The 17,992-nt window shown below is 47.8% G+C and overlaps 1 protein-coding gene across 1 annotated transcript; it reads left to right on the top strand.

The window, feature by feature from the left end:
• Nucleotides 1-13,097: 13,097 nt before the first annotated feature.
• Nucleotides 13,098-17,574, top strand: NKX1-1 (NK1 homeobox 1; the record flags this gene model as incomplete). Its single annotated transcript, XM_084285944.1, has 2 exons — nt 13,098-13,572; nt 16,748-17,574. 2 exons carry the CDS (start codon nt 13,098-13,100, stop codon nt 17,572-17,574), a joined length of 1,302 nt encoding a protein of 433 aa, XP_084142070.1.
• Nucleotides 17,575-17,992: the final 418 nt, after the last annotated feature.

Here is a 17,992-nt window from a genome sequence, read left to right on the forward strand (position 1 = left end):
CAGAAACATCATAACTTCTTCCCCCTATTTGAATGTAATGTATTCACTTCACACACCCAGCCAGTGGTAAGCATTACAAGGCTTCAATTGCCATGCATGCTCATTATAAATAATTTAATTCATACAGCCTTTCTATGAAGTTCAGTCCCCATGAGGATTTCCCACCAGCAGCCCGAGCCCAAAGTTCTGAACCAAAGCCTGTCAGTGACTACCAGGGGGGCAAGACAAAGGGCACCACCGCAAACCACAGCTCAAAGACACCAAAAACTTATAAAAATAAAATAAAATAAATAACTTATAAAATTTATAAAAAAATAAAGCCAGATAGTACATAGAGACAATAATGCTATATGCAATATGCCATGAAAGTACAGCTATGAAATATTTCCCCCACATCTCTGTAAGAAGAGATCACCTAGAAAATAAGCAGCTTTTGCATTTGGGAGTCCCTGAGTCCAAAATGTCCGATGACTTTGACAAGGTACACATTTTGCCCATGTTGTGTTTTTTCAGATACAGTAATATAAACAAGAAGAGGATACTAACGGGACATTTTATTGGAAATGCTCTCATCTATGGCATTCCTTCTTCCTTTTGGACTAAGATATTTAATGGTTTTTGTTCTCGAGAAATAGCAGGAGACCCATCTGTTTTCACTGGCTTTGAGATGAGAAAAATGGCAAAGATTATTTCTCCAAAGGACAGTCTGGTAGTTTTACAGGTATAAGACATGGTTAGTAAGCAGAGTTGAAGGAAAACTGTCAGGTGCCAAAGACCCCTTTAATCTAATGAATCAAAACCAAACCAAACCAGAACCACCAGCTGCAACTGAAGCTCAATAAATAAATAAATAAATAAATAAAAGACTAGAAATAAGGCTTACTTCCCTCCTTATCTTCCAGTAAGGACATTACATGTGTAGTTACCACCATAATATTACTGATGCTCTTACTTGTAATTTTAATAAAACTCTGAAGTCTGCTTTTGCCATGTTCTGCTGCTTTTCCTCACAGTTGGCAGTGTTTCCCTCTATAAGCAGCCCAATTGATTTCACAGAGCAAAAGAAAGGTGGTCTCTTCTGGTCTTACTTAAAATGCAGAGAGACATTACAGACTAACGTAATGGCAAGCGCTATAGAGTTGTTGTATTTGAACAGGAAACATGCACCAGGCTTTGGAGGAATGTAAGTCCTGTTTGGGTTTCATTACTGAGTTCATTTCTGGCCTAATTCTTGCATACTGATTCTTCTATCACTAGAAGGTCTTTTTCAAGTTCATCTCCCAAATGCAAGTATATACGTGTATATAAAAATATTATTGCTTATAATGTAAACATAATATTTTAACCAAAATATTTTACAAGCCTATTTTAAAGTGCATTGCTCCTTAATTAAGTCAGTTAAACTTGCATATTTCTACTGGGAATGACTTATGAGCCATCATTTCAGCATTGCAGTACAGAGAAGTGTTTGACATACAAAAACACTGATGGCAAAGTGACTTCATAGTTAATTCATTTCAGCTCACAAAACACACATTCAATAGTGAGAAATGATTTTGGAGTAATTTCATTTGTTATTAAGTTTAACAGAATGTAGCAGTATTAAATAAAGTGCATATATTAAAGCCATTTTTTTTTTCATTTTAATTATTTCAGTTAAACTGAGAATGCTTTACACTGTGAACTGAACAAAGCCACAGCAAGATACTTGGTATCAAACTCTGCCCTACAGCCCATGGAAAGATGCTGCTTTCACTTTGCACACCTACTTACAGCAGCCTGCCACCCCTGAGTCCAGAAAGGAAAGAATAGCTGAAAGTTATTTAAAATGAAAAATGGGCAAAGTCATTGCCAGTGTACACACTTCAGAGTGGTCTGTATATTTCTACTAATGTGACAGACACTTAAATGAAAGAAGTGAATTCACAGCTACAATAAAACAGTGGCCAGGTCTCCCTTACTCTTATTTTATTTCTAGCAACAGTAATAAAATGGCTGTTTATTGAGCTTTTCTCCTCTTTTTCTTTACCTCTTTTTCATGATCAAACAGCAACGTTATTTATGAGAAAGTAAAATAATCTATTTTATTAAATTCTTGTTCCTGTGGTCCCACAGTAAATGGTGGCAAGATTTGACATATTAACACAGGCTGATGACAACATTTTCTTATTTTATAAATGCTTGGATTCACTTAAAGGGCTGAGGTTTTACTTGGGCATTACGGAAAATTCAGCCATGAATGAAAAGTAAATCTGGGGAATTGCTGTAATCACTGAACACATGGTAAGGATAACAAGGCTATGCCAGTTACCTTAAAATACCCATGAAAACCAAAACACTAACAGAATAAATATGTCATATGCCTATGCATGGGATGTGGTTTTAACATTGTTTCTGTATTCTTTTGAGCCCATGCAAACAGTTTCTGCATTGCCTCTTCTCTACAAAGCCCATCACCTGTTTTCAAATCTCTTTCTTAAGGAGGGGTGCTCTGCAGACATTTGCAGAGTCAGTTCAGCAGATGCTGCCTACCTCCTTATTCCCCTGGGCAAGTTCCTCAGCTGGACCACAAGGTCTGGCTGGGTCCAGCACATCCTGACACAGGTCTAGATCTTGCTTCTCTTGTTTCTCTGAATTCCCATTAACCTGACTTGGTTCTTACATGAATCAGCCATGTAGAATTTGACCCAGTTCTACCACAGCCCTCTTCATTTAATCCTTCTGCAGAAAGTGTCACCTCAGATATTTGTTTCAATAAAGTTATTGATTTCATATCTTCACTGCTTTTGCTACAGTATTTTAGGTCAGGAGGTCATGTGGCCCTGCCTCATCCAATAGCTGTCTGGTCGATAGCTTAGAAAACCTCAGTATTGACTGCTGGAAGAATGATCATGCAAAGAAATGGACCCGACATCAGTCAAACAGATTGTGTTTGGCAACCCAAGGGGGTACAAAGTGAACATATACTGATAACTGGGTCAGCCTAATAAAGATACACATGTCACCAGTTTTAAAGCAATTGATTCTCTTAAAAATGAAATGAAGATGTGGCTGAAACAATCTTTGGGACTGAACCAGTGTCCATTAAAACCAAGATCCCTCTCAGTTTCATTGAAACTTAGACCGTAAGAGTACGTCAATGGATGAGCTAAGAGGCATATGTGTCTGATGCAAACCCATCATCTTGATGTTGCAGTTTGGAAATAAAAGTGGATTAAAAACAAAAAGAAAATGTCAGAACCACCAATTTCAGTAGGGCTTCTGCCCTTCACTCCATCTCCCAAAAGAACCCAGGAAAGTGTTATGTGCATTTCTGTGTTTGAACAGCAGATTTAATCAGGAACCTAGACTGATATTTCTGCTTGAAAAGGCAGAAGAAATAGGTTTGTTATCACCTGCATGATTTCCTCTTTGTGCCTTAGATCCTAAGAAGTCCAAGACAGGTGGATAAGAAATGCCCTATGAAAACATTTTCCTCTATGCAGTAATTAAAGTGCCAGCCCAGACAACTAACATAGAGCATACAACTTTTGGCAGCAGAATTAAAAGACAAAACTAGTAATCTGGTAACTCTTTCCAAACCTCATCTAAGCTTCGTAATCATTTTGATCTATTTCTTAAGCAAAGTTTGAAATAACAGCTAGATTCTGGCAGGCAGGAGTTTTGTTCCCATTGCCAGTTCCACCACAGGTACAGATTATTCCCATTGCCTGTATCTGTCATCATTTCAATAGCCAGAAAATAGGAGTCACAACAGTCATGAGAAAGAACCATTGTTACACACAAACCTCTGCACCATGGGAGGCTTAGGTTGAATATCAGGAAGAATTTCTTCATGGAAAGGGTGGTTACACATTGAAATATGCTGCTCAGGGAAGTGGTGGAGTTGCCATCTCTGGTGGTGTTTATGAGATGTGTGGATGTAATGCTTAGGGACATGGTTTAGTAATGGACTTGGAAGTGTTAGGTTGATGGTTGGACTTGATGACCTTAAGGACCTAAATGATTCTAAGAGTTATGACTTTTTCTTCTTCATTTTATGATATCTTATTAAAGGAATGCTACATGTACAGGTGTTCTTACATTCCTTTCATCCAATGGTAAAAACACTGGAGGAAATGATGCTTTCTATGAATAATTGTTATGCTTGATCGAAGGCTCCAGGCCTGACACACAACTCTGCTTGGTAGACAGTGTTACCTTCTACAGAATGATGCTATTTTCAGAGCAAAGTCCAGTACACCTTGATTATAAATAGTTGAGGGGCTAGTTTTTTTTTTTTTAATTTCTGCAATAATTGCAATTGTTATACTGGCTGACACTTGTTTTTAATGTCCTGGGTATTGATACTTGGCTACAAAGGACAATAAATATTACCCTTTTAACTAAACATTTTTTTATATATAGGGACAGGGCAATGTTCTTTGCTGTCACTTTTAAGTCTTTATCTGCAAATGCCTTCCCCATCTCTCCCTAATCTTCACAAACTGATGTCCCAATGACATCAAAAAGAGTGAACTTCCAAACACAACAGTACTAGCAGACAGTGACTTACCGTACACTATGATATTTTCCTTCACATTTAAGCTTCCCAACAGATGGAGTTCAAACCCTCTCTTTCTGTAGAATTGGCTCTGCAGTTACCTTGTGTCATTCATGTACCTCCCCAGATTTCCCTGCAAATACCCATCAGCCTACATTGCTTGGGTCTGTTACAACAAGCAATCTGCTTGATGAATACTCCAATTGTTAAGTTAAATAATTCTGAAATTATAAATCAATCTGATTTGGAATTGAAAGAGCAAGACCTGCCTGAGTATCCAAATTTTCATGTCATAAACAGCTAAAATGGGAGTCCCAACAGCCTGTAACTTGGATCTGGCTTCCTAATGCCTAAATTAAGAAACATTTACCTCTAGCATCAAAGCATGTAGCATTTCTGTTGCTTCTTTTTGTTGTAATATTTTTCATCCATTGTAAGTGCAGAGAAAATGGCTGCAAAAAGTTCTAGTTTGATAGCAGAGTGTATCTACTTTGTTTGATATGAACAAGAAGATATCCTTTCAATCTGCGTTCAGGCAGACGAAAAAATTGCCTTCCCTCCTCCCCAGTCTGGAACTGAATAGTGAATTACCACACCTCAGCTGAGGCCATAGCAATAAGTAACTGCATGCTAAGTATACCTTAAAATACTCCAACCTCATTACAGAAGCACAATGAGCAGTGTCTTCAGTATGCCTGCTGGAGTATACAGGAAGTTTCACAGTACTGACAAGCCTGGGATTTCAACAAGGTTTTGCGATAAAGCATCAGGCAATTTTGCATTAGATTCCCGCCTGGTGTAAATCACCTGATGGAGCTGGTCTAATTTGCACCAGTTTGTAGAGCTGACCCTTTGACTTAACTCTCTAGATTAGATCTAAAAGGATAATCTTTTTATTCTCAGTGTGTCTCATATCTCTATCACCTTCATTTCTAAATGCCTAAATAAAAAAATCGTGATAGAGGAGGATTATGCAGCCATCTGAGATTGTCTTTGACAAGTCTGATTCATAACTATATATGCAGCATGTGTGCCTCCACCGTCCCCTCTAAATCCAATTCATCACAAAAAGCATTGCGGGGATTTCACTGAAGTTCTGTGATGGAGACAGACATTTGGGATGTAGTTGAAGCTGGTCAGGCTCAAAGAATGGGGATGTGACTAGGGGATGTGACTATAGGAACAGCTAGGCACCTTTTTCTGAGCTCAGCATGTCAGCAACAGAGGTAGCCCAGAGCAGCTTGTCAATATGTACAGCATTCATTGAATTCACCAGGTTTATTCTACTGAACAACTAAGCTAATAAGGGTGGAGTTTTGGCTTCTTGATTTGCTCCTGAACTAAAAACCTTGCAGTTCTCAGTTCTACCTCTCTCCTCCTGCCCCACAAACACACACACACACACACACACGTGCATTTCCCCAGTTGTATTTGAAAATCACACAATCATCAACAAGAGCTGGCAATATTTTAACTAGTCCATCACAGCTGAAAAGTTCTGTAAATATTGTTAACCTTTTGTTTAAATATGAAGAGTAAACCATTTTAATTTCCTATTAATTTACTCCTTTGCATATATAAACAACAAAAGAAACAACCTTTTTCTCCCTCCCTGCCTAGTGGGAGAGGAAACTTCTTTTGCTCAGAGCATTGCTCTTGCCTGAGAAGGTGCTGTGAGCAGTGCCCCCAAGAGCTTTATCTCCTGTGCCCATCCAGCACCTTCTCAGGTTTGCCTTCAATCAGCACCTTGTTGCCTTACAGCTGGCCTCGGTTAGGCACTGTCTGGGCAAAAGAAGGAAATAATAGTAGTGGATGCAAGGAGATGCAGGGTAATATCAGCTTATTTCTGGCATCTTCTGCAGGCTCTGCTTTGGGCTTCCATTAACAACGGAGAATAGTTAGGGAAGGACTGAATCCTACTGAACTATAACAGTTTCCCAGAAGGATCTCTCTGCTGCAAGCTTTTATTTTAATACTTCTGTGGTTTCCAGATCCAAACAAGGACTGTCTTATAAGTACAGAGCTGAGAAAAATATGACCAGGAGAGGTCTACTAAAAATGATGAAATTAAGATGTTACTGGGGAAAAGAAAGGATTAATACCCTGGCTAATCTAAGCATAACTAGAAAATGTGTTTTTCATCATTCCGTATGAGAGGATGTTGTTCAGCATACCCTCCTGTAACTAATAAGGGTAGAACTAATATGATAAATAATACACCCCTGGAAAAAGGATTATTGTAGCAGTAGAAAGAGCGATTTTTATAATCGATGTAAAATAGGTAAAGCCTTGAGTGTCACACCTAGAATATTGGTTAGTAACGCTGAGCAAGAAGAGGGTTTATAATTCACAGGGTCTGGCTTGAAGTTCATATGCAGAGAAGGGAATAAAACCATTTTATGTGCTTGATAGATGCAACATACATGAATGCTTTAAGATAGATAAGCAGATGTATTTACATACATGTATTACTATGTGGTTAGTATTTATACTTTTGCAAGTGTATTTTTCTACATTCCTTATAAAAATGAGTAGGTACCTATAGCAAGAAGTATCCAGACATATATATATATATATAAAACATATTTATAGACAGGGTTATATACACTCACACGCATGTGCTAGTAGTGCATGTATGCAAGTGTATGTCTCACATGGCTGTACAACCAGGGCACTGCAAAGGCTGTTCAGATGCCACAGCCAACATCAGAAGCTGGACCTGCAAGGAGAGGTGTAGCAGCAGTTGTAGGGATGGCTGAACTCCACGAATATCTGAAGAGTGCCCACATCCCAATAATAAAAGAAAGCTGAGTTGCTGTGAGGTTTATTTGTTTGGGTTCATTTTGCTTCTTTGGGCTTTTGTTTTCTGTTTTTGCATGAATTCCTTAATACAGATCAAATATATACATATATATTTTCATTCTCTCACTTCTCAGACATCACATCACCTTAGCAAGTGCCAGGCCTGTGTGGCCAGCGATGGGTACCAGCATAAAGGAGCAGGGGGAGATGTTCTCGGTGGCAGCCCCTGTGCCTGGGCGCTGAGGAGAGCAGAGGTGCATGCACTGAGCCTGCACCAGCTCTTCCTTCTCCTTCCCTCTCTCTATCTGAAGTCTGTTGTATATTTGTTCCTTCACGGCTCCTCGTCCTTAGATTAGATTTCTCCTTTCTCATTACCAACCTTAATAGACCCTTCAGACCTCATTCCAGCCCCAGATATTATCTGACCCGTATAATTAATTAATTATAGCCCAAATATTATAGATTATTAAAAATAGCATAACTAATAGTGTAATATCTCAAGCTGTCGACTTTAATAGTCAACATTGTCTTGGTCTCTCTTATCAGGCTGGGACACCCGGTGAGAATATTGATTTCTGGTAATTTTAACCATCATCTGCCATCCTGATGGGTAATTGTCAGATTTTCACCAGAGTCAGAGCTCATTTGAAATCGTTAAACCGTCGGCAAGGCTCACAGTTGATCTTAATGTTTCCTTTTTCTCCCCCTTCAATATGTTTCAGCAACAGAGAGGAAAATAAATAGAAAGAGAAAGAGAAGGAGAGAGAGAGAGAGCGCTGCCTGCGTGCCAGCCATCTGATTTCTCTTTTATTTTTTCCTCCACGCACACGGCCCCCGTGGATGCAGCGTGTGCCCCCTCCACCACCCCTTCCACCCTCGCTGACCCTTTCGTTAGGACTAGCAATATCAGCGATACGAAAATAAACGAGATGTTTGTCCCCGCAGCGCCCGTGTGTCCGGGGGGGGGCTTTGCAAACGGGACGGCCCCATTGCATCTGCAGTCCCCAGCCTGGGGAGGGGGGACAGAAATGGGGAAGCCGTCCCAGCAGGGCTGTCCCCTATTCCCGGGGATGCTTCTCACGGGTTTTCCGGACCGTGTCGGGGGCTGAGGCTGCAGGTCCTGGCTTTTGGTACCCTTGTCGTCCCCCCCTCGCCTTGCCCAGCATCCCGGTGGGCGGCCGGGGATGCTGTGGGCGGCGCGCCTCCAGCCTCTTGCGGGTCGCTTTTCCGCGATGTGCGCGAAAAAGCGATCTCCCGGCCGGGATAAGTGACAGCGAGGCACTTTATTAGTGTTTTATATAAACTCCCGGCTGCTGGGAGATAAGCGCCTAAACCTGGGGGGGGGGAGGTGATGGGCTGTTTAAATGGGGATACGCAGAGATGAGGCTTGAAGGGCGACGAGGGACCGTGGGTGCTGCCGCCCCCATCCCTGCGGGGATACCCCGGGGGGGGTGACACCCGGGGACTGTCCCATCCCACCCCATCCTGTGCCATCCCATCCCAGCAGCACCCAGCACCCACCTCCTGCCGCCCCCCGGGCTGTCCCCGGGCTGCCGGGAGCTGAAAGGGAGCTGGCGAGAGAGAAGGGAACTGTTTAATAGATCCTCCGAGGATTCCCCTAGAGCATTATTTAAACTTCTAATTATGATTCATGTGTGTGATAATATTAATTTAATAATCAAGGAGCTGTGCAGGAAGCATTAACCTCAATTAAGCTCATTACTACCCTAACCTGGAATCCCCAGGGCTTTTAAATCTTCTACTATGAGGACCTGACACTGCATTGATAGAGGGCGAGATCTGCTTCAGAATCTTTTATTTTTTTTTTTCCCCTTAAATCATTTGCCTTCGTGGGTAGAGTTAATTAATTCCCCGACTTGGGCTCGGGGGGGGCGTTCCCCCGGGGAGGGCCGGGCACCCCGGGGTGACTGCTGGCCCCGGGATGGGGACCAAGGCAGGATGAGACCGAGCACCTTGTGCCGGGCAGATCTTGTAGCCCTGGGAATAATAATAATAATAATAATAATAATAATAATAATAATAATAATAATAATAATAATAATAATAATAATAATAATAATAATAATACAGCAAAAACAATAATGACGATGGTGACGCTTCTGCTGATGGTGGTGATGATGATGATGGTGATGATTTGGAAGGAACCCGCTCAGAGCAGGACGGGATGGGTTTTGGAGCCCGGCCGCATTTGGGAATAAAAGGGGGGAGAAGAGCAGCCTGCAGGACCTGCCGGGACCTCGGAGGCTCGATGCAGCCACCGGAGTGACCTTCCCGGCTGCTAAATTGGTGCACGGCGGCGATAAATGCCCGTAATTACCCGGAGTGAGTTCCACGCTCCCCAGGGACGGGGAGGGAGGGATGGCGAGCAAATAAAAAAAAAATCAAGAAAGAAAATAAATAAAGGAAAAAAAAAAAGGGGAAAAGAAAAAAGGATCGCTTGCTCTGGAGTTTGCTGAAATCTGATTTGAAATTCGGCGCTAACTGATGAAGCCCGAGGAGAAAAACCGAGCTCGGCTCCGAGCCCCGGCATCCCGGAGCTCCCTGAGCCGGAGGCCTCGGCTCTGGAGGCTGCCAGGGGCTGGGGAGCAGCGGGGAGAGCCGGGGCAGCTCGGTCCCAGCAGGGTGCTGGGCTCCTCTGGAGCCGGGGCCGAGGTGCTCAGCATCCTCCCTTACGGGGCTGGGGGGGGAGAGCCCTCTGCGGGTCCTCCCCGCAAAAAGGAGGCCTCGGAGGCGGCCTCCCCGGGGGAGTCCGTGGCCTCTGCAGGGCGGAGGAGCTGCTCCGGCCAGCGGTGCCTCGGGGCCGTGGAAATATCACCTCCCCGCAGGTATAATTCAGCCTAAGTACAGAGATAACCATCGCTGAGGCGGGGAGGGAGGCTTGTCAAGCCGCCAGGGCGTTCGGCGACTTTCCGTGATTTATTTCGGAGAAGGGAACGGCTCCGTGGGAGCCTTGCCTCGAAGTGCGCGGGGGTCCGAGGTCAAAATTTGGGGGTCCCCACCTCTGGATGGCCTCCCTGCTTCCTCCAAAGGGAGGCTGTTGCTCGTTTTTCCGGCAAGAGATGGAAAGAAAGAGCTGCCTTCCCTCGGAGAGAGCCGGGACCGCTCACCCGGGCCGAGCACGGGAGAGATATTGCATGTCACAACTCATCTAGGGCCCCGGAATCAGCGCTAACTTTCTGGTGAACAGATAACCAGAGATGGCAGATGGATGGAGATTGCACAAATGAGCCTCTAATTGACAATCAATTGTGATTAGGAGCAATAGAACATCTTTATAACACTCGATTTAAGCCGCCACCAAACAAAAGCGCCGGGCGGGCCGGGGCCCCGTCGGGAAGGGGTCCTTCATTTGTGGGGTTTGCTCCCCCAAGGGGGGCACATCAGAAGGGGGGTGTGGAGTGGCCCCCCGCGGCTGTGGCTTCTTCTCCTGCAAGCACCGAGGGCGATGCGGAAATTTGGGTTCATTTACCCACCCGGGATTCCGTCCCCGTGGGGATTGTCCCTGCTCGGGCCACCGGGAGGGAAGGTTTAATCGCAATTAAGATAAAAATCTGCTGAGGTCTGCCGACCCCAGAGATAAGAAATATCCCCACTGCCCCCCACCCTCCAAAATAATAATAATAATAATTTAAAAAAAAAAAAAAAAGTACAAATGCAGGTGACTTCGGCAGCATATCTGATGAAGACAAGCCCTTGGCATCTACCTAACCCACCGTCTCCTTTTCTTAAATAATATCCCAGATCTGCGGGCAGAAGCACTGGGAGGAAAAATTATCCGAAACAAAAGAGCCGGTGGGAGACACGGCCGGAGGAGGAGGAGGAGAGAAAGAGGAGCTGCAAACAAACAAACCACCAAAGGAGCCCACAAACAAACCGGCAGACGTGTGGACACGCAGATTAAAACTTGGCTCTGGCTGGATGTTCGCGGCAGCCCCGCCGGTAAGGTCAGGAAAAGGGGGAGAGGTAATTACCTACACATGATCAGAGATTATACATACCATTTCAAGCCAGGAGGTGATTTATAATTTAAAGATAAAGCATAATAAAGTCATAAAAGGGAAAGGACACTGTTGTGGTGTCTGATTAAAATCTAAGGGCTGCTGTATAATATATGAGCGGGGGCTGTTGTGGGCTCCCGCTCAGCGGGACTCCCCTGGGCCCAGCCCGCTGATGGACTAATCATGTCCAAGCCCTACCAAAATTACAAGCTGATTGTTTTACCCATTATTTCTCCCAACTTTTAATTTCTGCTTTCTAAAGGATCATTGCCCGCGGTAATTGCAAAGGACCTGTCCTTGTATGTGTCACCAGCCTCAAAGACAAAAAAAAATCTAATTTTCCTTTTATGCTTTCTCTATTTTCCTTAACACCCCCCCCCATTTTTTTTCCTTTTTTTTTTTTTTTTTTTTTTTTTTTTTTCCTGGCAGCTAATTCACACTGAGTAGCGAGTGGAGCGTCCAAAATAAGAATGAAATTGATATGATCGAAGCACACCCGGCTACAACACGCAGGGGAAGGAAATTAGGTAGGAGAAGAAATTCGCCTTTTGCAATTCGCAGCTAATTCGTATTCCCATTGCTTCATTTTCCGTAATTAAACCCTCTTTTAATAAGAGAGGGATTTTCTTTTTGTTTTCTGGAAGTGGAACTTAGCTCTGACTGTGGCTCTCCTCCTGCAGGGAGGGAGCACACCTTTTCTCCCGGTTACTCGGAATTTATCGATCGCCTTGCTTTGCCTTGCGCCGTTTTAATGTATTAATTTTCTCCCCGCGGTTTCCTGACACTTACATTTGATGTTTAATTTTAATTAATTAGCTAAAGGAGAGAGAGAGGGAGGAGAGCGTGTGAGGGTGCGTGTCCGCGAACACAAGCCCTGCTCCAGCCACTAAACCATAATTTTCTCCTTTTGTTCTAATTTAATAAAAGCAGCAGGGAAGGGAAACAGGTGCTGGGGGCTGACACCTCGGACCCCCCCGCCCCCCACGCACACACAATCCCCTTTGATCACCTAACTTCCCTGCCAGGGATGGAAGCCCTCAAGTTCTCATTTCGCCCCTATAATATCTTCTTGATATTGATCCCGCAATTATTTAAAAGAAAGCGTCATCTCCTCCCACTTCGCCAAATAAGGCTATTTAGATGCTTTCCAGATGAGTGGAGGTGTGCTGAAACAGAGCTGACAGCGAAGTATATCACGGCCAGCACCATCCTTCATTCGCTCTCTCCCTCTGCCCCCCTTCCTCCCCCCCCCCCGGCGCACACTTTCACCGTGCCTCTCTCTCTCTCCCAGCGATGAAGATTGCAGACTATTACGGGCGAGGGATTAATTTGTAGCCAATTACGAGCCGGTGCTAAATATGAATGCATAAATAAGAGCCAGCCTTGCCTCCGTGTGTGTGCAGGAGGAGGAGGAGGAGGAGGGAGGGAAGGAGAGAAGGGGGGGGGCTGGAGTGCCTGGGCAGCCCGGTGAGGATGATGAGAAGGAAGAAGGAGCAGCAGAGCGGAGGCTCGGAGCCCAGCATCACCTTGTGAGTCCCGGCCTCCCTGGCTGGCCTCGGAGCAGCCCCGGGGAGCTGCCGGAGCGGGGCCGGGGAGGAGTTTCCAGCTCAACTTCGCCGGAGGAAGGAGGAGGAGGAGGAGGAGGTGGGGGGGGAGGAAAAAAAAAATAGAGGAGGGGAAGGGGGGAGGGTGGGGGGGAGAAGTTGCAACCGAGAGGGGCTCTGCAAAGAGTCATGAACGTGAGCAGAGACAAGGTGGGTGACATCTCCATCCCGGCAGCGGCAGCCGCGGCGGTGACAGCCCCCGCAGCCTCGCTTGGCATCGGCGGGGAGCCCTGCGGCTTGCCCGGGGAAGGCATGGAGAGCCACGGGGAGCAGCGGCTGTCGGCCGGCGGCGAGCTGCCCCTCTACTCCTGCCCTGGAAATAGGGACAGGCAAGGGGACGGGCAGAGCAACACCCCCGGACAAGAGGGGGCAGCGGGCGCCCTGCCCGCCGTGCACAGAACCACCTCTTTCTCCGTGCTCGACATCCTGGACCCTAACAAATTCAACAGCAAGAGGAGGCAGTGCGGGGGCTTGTACAAATCGGGGGGAGCCCAGTTCCCGCTGGGGGCGGAGGATAAGCCCGAGGACTCAGGGACGGAGCTGGCCGAGCAAAAAGCTCTCGCCGAAGATTTCGACGCGTGCAAGAAGTCCGCCGAGCTCATCAGTAAGTAGCTGGGGGTACCCCGAGCCCCTCGGAACGGGGGGTAAAGGGAGCCTGGGGAAGGGGCTGGCATGTTTTTAGGGACCCCTTTTCCTCCTTGGGAGCTCGGGGGGGACACAGTGGGGCCGTGGGAGCAGCCGGACCGGCTCCGGGGGAACCGGGCCAGGGCCCGGGGATGGGACAAGGGACCGCATCCCACTCTTGCGGTCCCAAACCCTCCTGCACCCTGCTCCCACAGCCCTCCTGAGCCCCTCCCGAGGCATTTATGACTTTTCTCTATGTTCTTCGCAGCCTTCAAAGCCGCTCTCCCCTTCCTCCTTCCCCCCTCCTCCGCGCGTTGCTCTGGGCGACAGATTCAATTTTCTCTCTCCCCTTGGCTTTTTTAGGACAAATCAGACTAATTGTGACAAAATGCTGGTTATCTCTGGAAAAACAATTAAATTCCTTCGATTACATTTAAGGTAAAATGTGCTTAGCAGCGTAAAGAGGCTGGATAATGGGGGAAATCGCCCCAGAGTGGCATGTAGGACTGCCTGGATCGATATCCTATTATCGAATTGTGCATATCTCTTTCAAGCACCTTGCAAACTCTTCCCTAACATCTAAATTATAGGGTCAAAATTCGGATAATTACTCGATTAAAACCTATTACACTTATTAGGGCTCGCTATTGATCGGGAATTGCATTCGACCCAAGCTCGAGATTGCTTTTTTCTTTCTTGGGTCCAAAATATCCCAACTTTCTCACCTCTAAACACCGCGACTCTGGGGACAGCGGAGCCCTCCCGGGAAAAGCCAGCCCCCAGGAGAAATAGCTGGGGCTGCTCCGTGCCCCGAGAGGGAGAAGGGGCTGGCGAGGGGCCGAAGATAAACTTCTCGCAAGGGGGAAAATAATTTCTCTGTCTCTGGGGCGGGAGAGGGAGGACTCCGCGCTCTCCGATCCCGAAAAAGCGTAACTCTTTCATTTAAAATCAAGCAGGAAAAAAGGGGCTGAAATCTCCTCCAGCCCGAGCCTCGTGAAATGTAGAAGTTTTAAATTTCTAAAGCAAAAGCAGGAGCGGAGCGTTAATAGAATTCAAGAAAGATTTTTAAAAGTGGTCTCTACCTGGGGTAATTATTCGTCTAAACCCATCCGGCTTCTGTCATACTAAATAGATCTGTGCGATCAGAAAGACTGACGAGGTCAGCCTATCGCTAATCTTGCACTTTTATCTCCAGACAAGGAGAGAAATGCAACTCTATCGCTTCTCTACACCCAAATATATTTGGAGCCATCAGCAAGCAGCGCTCCGCGCACTGACAACTTTCCCAGGCGCTTCGCATGCTTCGGCCCTTCAGCCCTGACATTTAATTTCATGTAAAGCGGCAGCAGTCCCGAAGAGACCTGTGACTGCCCGAAAATCACGAAACTTAATGCCCCCATCGTAATTAACGCTAGTTCAATCGGTGCTTTAATTTAGAAGTGTTTCGAAAAGTAGCTCCGGCCGGCAAAGTGCCAACGCCCCGAAATGGGAAGGATTTCTGGCAAAAGGAGAGCGAAATCAGAGATTGTCACAGGTCGCTCGTAAAACTAAGTGATAACAATAAGTTAAAACTCCGTATTTAATTGGTATTTAACATTTTCCATATACAAAATCGCACCTTCAGCGTCAATCCCCATCAGCAAATGAATTTGCGCTACATTTTTCTGTTTCAAGAAAATTTTAGTAAGCTCTTAAATTAAGCCACGGCTGGGATTTCCTGCAGTTTATTGGGGGGAAAAATTTGAACTCAAAAAATTAAACTGTTTTAACATCACCCGCGCGTTCCCTGATCGCTAGGGCGCTGGCGCTGCGCTCATCCCGGGTCCCGCAGAGTCATCTGCACGCACTTTTTATATATTGCTGTTGCAAAAAATTGTGCACAACAATTTATAACAAGTGCTACAGGTTGGGGATGCTCGTTTTCACGCGGTGTCTGGGATCGGGGAAAAGCTGATCCCATTCCCGGGTCCGTGCGGTGGTGGTTGTGCGGGTTTTGTTTGCCGGTTTGAACAGCAAGCTGGAAAGATGGGATAAACTCGCGTCATTAAGGGATATTTTGGGGTGAAGAGGGTTATGATAAACTTCTCTGCCTCTTTTTCTCCTAGTGAGCCAGCTGTATCTGCTGTTAGCCCAAATCAGTTCCTCCAACAAAACACAGTTTTAAAAACACTCCTAATCTTAGCTAGAGGCTGTCCAGCGTTAGGATGCGGACCAAGTTTGAGGTGCGATGGTTTGGGGGGGATTAAAACCAACAGAAGCGCACACGGGATGAGGGCGACAGACGAGCGGGTCGCTTGCTCTGCGCGTACCTCGGGTAACCAAAACGAGCTTGGGGGGCTCCCGGAGCTGCGGGTGCGAGCAGAGAGAAGTTGGAGAGTGCCTGAGCCAGACGGACCAAAAGGGCCGAGGTGATGGTCCTCTGCCCGAGGTGCCTCCGACCCCAGCCGGCACTTCGGGGGCTGGATGAGGAGAGCATTTCTTTGCCTGCCGGTTCCCCCCGAGGTCCAGAGGAGCCGCTTTTCTCGCCGACGCTGGGTTCTTGCCGGCTTCAACACGACAGAACCGTCAGGAGAAAGTCCAACAGGCTTAAATATCGGATAATTACCTTGTTCTCCGATGGAGACCCGTTAATTGGAGCGTCCTATAAACCCAAATAAATTAAATGCCCGTTAACTAGTTTCTACATCGCGCGAAATGAGTTTAATTAAGTTTGCATCTGCTCCGCTAATCAATACGAGCATTTACTCCACTTTAGCACTTCCACCTCGCGAAGTCGGGAGAGGTCAAGCCAGGGGGAGAAAGGGTTAAAAACGCCGGAGCCAAAAAAAAGCCGTCGAGGCGGATATTTTTGTAGCTAAAAGCGTTAAAAAAAAAAAAAGCGATGTGCCACCTCCGGGGCCCGCTGCCAAACCGGCAGGGACCGGGGGGCTCCGGGCAGGTCGTGTGTTGTCTCCCTCTCCCCGGTTCTTTCTGCATGGGGAGGTCGGATGGGGTGTGTGTGTTTTGTGGGGCCACCTTTTGGGGCCAGCTCATGAGCTGAGGGAGCTCCGAGCCTTGTCCCTTTACCCCTGGTGTAGGGTGAGGTGCCCAGGGGGAGCCGGGGGCCGTGCTGGTGGGCTGCAGAGACCTAACCCTGCCTCGTCCCTTGTTTGCAGAGGAGGACGGCGAGCTCTACAAGGCCGAGGAGTGCGACCTGGACTGCAGCAGCAGCAGCCGGCCGAGCCGCAGCCCCGACAGCGAGCTGCAGGACGACGAGGAGCTGTGCGGCGAGGAGAGCAGCACCAGCACCACCACCACCAGCACCGCCACGGGCGGCAGCGCCTCGGCGGTTCCCGGCGAGCCCGAGCCGGGTCACCACCACCATCACCACCAGCAGCAGCAGCAGCAGCACGCCGAGGCCACCCCGCAGCCCCCTCCTCAACCCCAGCAGCCTCCTCCCTCGGCAGCGCCCGGCGGGGGGCAGCAGAGCCAGCAGCAGGCTAAGCCCAAGAGGAAGCGCACGGGCTCGGACTCCAAGTCGGGGAAGCCCCGGCGGGCTCGGACAGCTTTCACCTACGAGCAGCTGGTGGCGCTGGAGAACAAGTTCAAGTCCACGCGGTACCTGTCGGTGTGCGAGCGCCTCAACCTGGCGCTCTCCCTCAGCCTCACCGAGACGCAGGTGAAGATCTGGTTCCAGAACCGCCGCACCAAGTGGAAGAAGCAGAACCCCGGCGCCGACACCAGCGCGCCCACCGGCGGCGGCGGGGCGGGCGGAGGAGCGGGGGGCGGCGGTTTAGGGGGCGGCCTCAGCCCCCTCAGCCACTCGCCGCCCATGGGCAACCCGCTCTCCATGCACGGGCCCGGCAGCTACGCCGGGCATCCCGCCGGGGGGCTGGTGTGCGCCGCCCAGCTGCCCTTCTTGCCCAGCCCCGCCGTCCTCTCGCCCTTCGTGCTGGGCTCGCAGACTTATGGCGCCCCGGCTTTCTACACCCCGCACCTATAAGCCCGCCGCAGTCCCCACAGAAACCCGCCTCAGGCGGCAGGGTGGGTCCGGGGAGGGGTTGTGGGGTGTGAGGGGGAAGCTCCGAGGATGGGACGGGGCTGGCCGTGAGGGGACGGAGCCGCCGTGAGGGGAGCGGCTGTGAGGGGACGGGGCCGCCATGAGGCGACGGGGCCGCCGTGAGGGGACGGAGCGAGCGTGACGGGACGATCAACGGTCAGCGGCCGCCAACGGTCAACAACGGTCGCCAACGGTCGCCAACGGACGAGCTCCCGGCCCCTCCGGGCGGCTTCGTCGCCCACAACCGTTTCTACGACCCGTTTTTATACTGGGCTTTGGGGTGAGGGGGAGAGGAAGCCTCCCTCCCCCCCTGTATATAGCGGTAGATGTAAATCATCGTTACTTGTACATATATATATAT

This window comes from Netta rufina (assembly GCF_964035555.1).
Source record: "Netta rufina genome assembly, chromosome: 4".
Taxonomy (NCBI): Eukaryota; Metazoa; Chordata; class Aves; order Anseriformes; family Anatidae; genus Netta; species Netta rufina.